This window comes from Nansenia antarctica (assembly GCF_963989245.1).
Source record: "Nansenia antarctica genome assembly, chromosome: 10".
NCBI lineage: Eukaryota > Metazoa > Chordata > Actinopteri > Argentiniformes > Microstomatidae > Nansenia > Nansenia antarctica.
The window spans coordinates 13393081-13396409 of NC_137680.1; the positions used below are offsets into that span (position 1 = coordinate 13393081).

Consider the following 3329-nt stretch of genomic DNA (forward strand, 5'->3'; position numbering starts at 1 on the left):
GTAAAACAGCAGTAGGGTTGTCATTATGGGAATGTGTGTGTTTGGATAATAACACAAGGGATGTGTCATTTTAGTCAAAGGACAACTTCATTTCAATGCACCACTGCAGTGTGTTTCAGGTTACCATGGTAAATGGTCCATACCGTGCAGCGCTATATTTTGTGGACTGTTTGAAATAAACGGTTCTTCACATGCCTGTCAGACAATATATTGCACATATACGTTTACTTTTGACACTACTGAACCTCTGTGAAATGAACCATCATTCAACATTACACTGAGCTGAGGCCGCGATGATTATGAAAGACGAGTTTATCTGTATGAAAATGACTTCCCTGGCATGAGCATCTAGCCAACCACACTGCCTAACACCTAGTTACTTATCTTAAGCTCCTTCTCAAAATGTCTGCCATGGCCTTATCTTACCCCATTTACAGAATGAAACCATAGCCACTGTAAGGCCTTTTCAAAAACGTTAAACCTTTCAAATACCTTACAACCCCTCTAAAAAGCCTTTCCCCAAGCCATGCATATAAAAAGAACAGGGACAATTAAAAAGAAATGTGACATTTATTGAACACCAAACAATCAATTTACAAAATCTTACAAATCATGTACTTCATCTCTATCGAATAACAAACAATCGTTTTTCTTCTTCTTTTTTTTTTTTACAAATCATGATGTAACACTGCATAACACAAAAGCATGATAGGTGAAACAAACAAACAAAAATACTTTGTATTTCAAATTGAGTAGCAAAGGGCAAAAATGGGCCAAAAAAAAGAAAATGGCAGTTTGGAAGACGTTTTGTGAGGCTCAAAGTCTGTCTTGCATCATCATGTTGCATGCTGGGCCAGGAAGGCTCTTATTCTCTGAAGCAACTCCTTCTTCACACTGTCTGGCACCAGAGCTGGGGGGGAGAAATAAAGACATCATGATAATCCTGAAGCAGTCAGGTTAGTCCCAAGGGGACCTCAATTCAGAAACAAGTGAGATCCAAGTCTCCCACGCTGTGGCTGCATAGGGGGACACGGTTCCGTGGAGCAAATCCCGTTGATAGTCACAGTAGAGAGTTAAGCTTCGACCGCACCTGATGTTGTTAATCCATTTGGCTATAGTACTGCTGTGTTAAATTATTAACTGTATGGGTTATTCAAAAATAATGAATGGGCTGAAGCAGGGCTCTCAAGTTGTGAACAGAGTTCAGAGTGAGATTTTGGCGGCGGGGGGGGGGGGGGTCTGATCTGATAAATAACATCAATTTGTAAAAAAAATAATATATAATCACACACACAGTCTCAGCATCTGGTCTTCTCCCAAGTCGACCAGTCTGTAGCCACTTCGAGATGTGAATGATCAATTCAAATAATCTGTCCTCTTCTGTGTAGCGAGCATCTGAATCAATAGCTCCAGTCAGCCCGTGTCGTTGGAATCAGAACGTTGTTTGTTGTAGCGGGAATATCAAAATGTTACCCGGATACAGCAATGCTATTATTTTCTGATTGGCTGTTCGGTAGCTATATTTTTTTATTTGATTAGCTGGTGCGAACTCTAGGGGAACCAGAGGGAACTCACTTGATTCTCTAGCTGTTCTATTTTTTTTTTTTTTAATAGCGGCGCAACTTGGTGGGCGCCTCTGGTAATTTCTCTGCGTGAGAAATACAAGGTGTGGCGTGTGAACGGGTTGAAATGCGTGTGTCTCACGCCCAATGCGTGAGACTTGAGAGCCCTGGCTGAAGGGAGAAGAGAGTAGATCAAACATCATTATGATGGTGGGACACTGAATAGGCCTACCTCTTCCTTTAGGAGTGATTTCTACCACAAGGTCTTCCACAGTCACATGTTCCAGGCCCTTTTCTTTGATGACGTCTGAAAAACAGAACACACGACATTGATGCAAAGTTAGTAAACATGCAGATGGGAGCTTTAGGCTGGCTACCTACAACTTACTAGCATGTTTATCATGCTCAGAACCCTTCTAATGTCTAGAATCCCTCCCATGCAGTGTACATGACAACTCCCATGCAGTGTTACACGACAAACCTTTGCAAAGAGCCTTTAGCTGATCCTTCCAGCCGCATTCAGTGAGTTTAGCCCTGAGCAGCTCCTTCAGTCTGTGGAACAAACAACACACCAGTCAGTGACCATGGCATGGAGTTGATGCATCCTTGTTGAGCAAATGCAATGTTATCTAGCTGGTTAAAAGTGCAATATTCTTACCGCTCCCGTTCACCCATTTCGGTCAATTTCTGATTAATTGTTGCCCTCATTTTGGAATCTTTACTCATACCCCTTAAGCTGAATTCAAATGCATTAAGGTGTTTCTACCAGCCACGTAGCTAGCTGGATAGCCACCCTTTGCTAATTCGAAAACAGCAACAGGAAACAGACCTGACGGGAAACGTGATGTAACTAAATGGTTCCTACCTTGTAATGGAATATTATAGCCACAGGGGGGCAGTCTAAACCAACAACTCAGATCATTCGATGAGGAGAGCGTTCGAAGATTTGGGGAAAAAGGCTGATTGTTCATGATAGTTGAAGCATCACATTGACAAATCCATAATAGAACATCATATTTTATTGTTGTGGCTGGTCTGACTTTAGCTGTCTGACTTTGGAATGTAGCCTATATATTAATGAATAAGTTAATTAGTTGCATTTATATAGCACCATTCCAGACTCACAAAGCTCTCACACTCACTGCACCTTATCATTACCAATGTGTAGCACCCACTTGGGTGTTACCGTAACACATGGCTGAGAACACCTTAGAAAGGTGTGTCATTAAAATAGGCTATGCAGTTCTTAGGAAGTCTAAGCCAACACTAGTAACAGAGCCTTGCAATTTTCTATTGACATTTGGAGTTCTCTTAAGGGGCTTGTGTGGTATTAAAGGTTCCTGTCAATATCATGCTCGTCATGGATAATAATGTCAAAACAAGTGTCGCGTAGTCCCATTGTTTGATACTGCAACACCTCTTTTCTTTGTAAAAAAAGATTGACCTTTACAAATGCAGCATGCATTTCTCCAGAAGTCGCAATTTCTATTTGTTTATTGCAGGATGTGCCTAAAAACTCTCCTTTTTTTTCAAACAGACAAAGAAAAATCTCCTGTCAGGTTTGATCCTACGTAAAACCTTCCCTGAGGATATCCTTTCAGCATCAAACAGCAGAATAACCAGGCAGTTACTTAGCTTTCCTCACCAGATGCATCCTACCTCCTTCTTTGTTTTTGTAAAGCATGTGTACATCAGTTCCATGTGGGTACATAACCCCTGCCTGTCAACGGTCACCTAGCATTCTGAGCTCTGCTACCGGAACATTCC

At 41.5% G+C, this 3329-nt stretch overlaps 1 protein-coding gene across 1 annotated transcript; it reads right to left on the reverse strand.

Moving 5' to 3' along the window:
- Positions 1-564: 564 nt before the first annotated feature.
- eny2 (ENY2 transcription and export complex 2 subunit) lies at positions 565-2361 on the reverse strand. The gene is made up of 4 exons (XM_080540324.1): positions 2221-2361; positions 2044-2114; positions 1795-1869; positions 565-910 (listed from the first exon to the last, which is right to left on the reverse strand). The coding sequence occupies exons 1-4, from the start codon at positions 2286-2288 to the stop codon at positions 837-839; spliced, it is 288 nt and encodes a 95-aa protein (XP_080396450.1). The 5' UTR covers positions 2289-2361; the 3' UTR covers positions 565-836.
- Positions 2362-3329: the final 968 nt, after the last annotated feature.

Coding starts and splice junctions, on each gene's coding strand:
- eny2 (XM_080540324.1), bottom strand. CDS start 2,288: ATGAGTAAAGATTCCAAAATGAGGGCAACAATTAATCAGAAATTGACC. Junction 2,115..2,220: donor GAAATGGGTGAACGGGAGCG/GTAAGAATATTG, acceptor TTTGTTCCACAG/ACTGAAGGAGCTGCTCAGGG. Junction 911..1,794: donor AATCACTCCTAAAGGAAGAG/GTAGGCCTATTC, acceptor TCTCCCCCCCAG/CTCTGGTGCCAGACAGTGTG.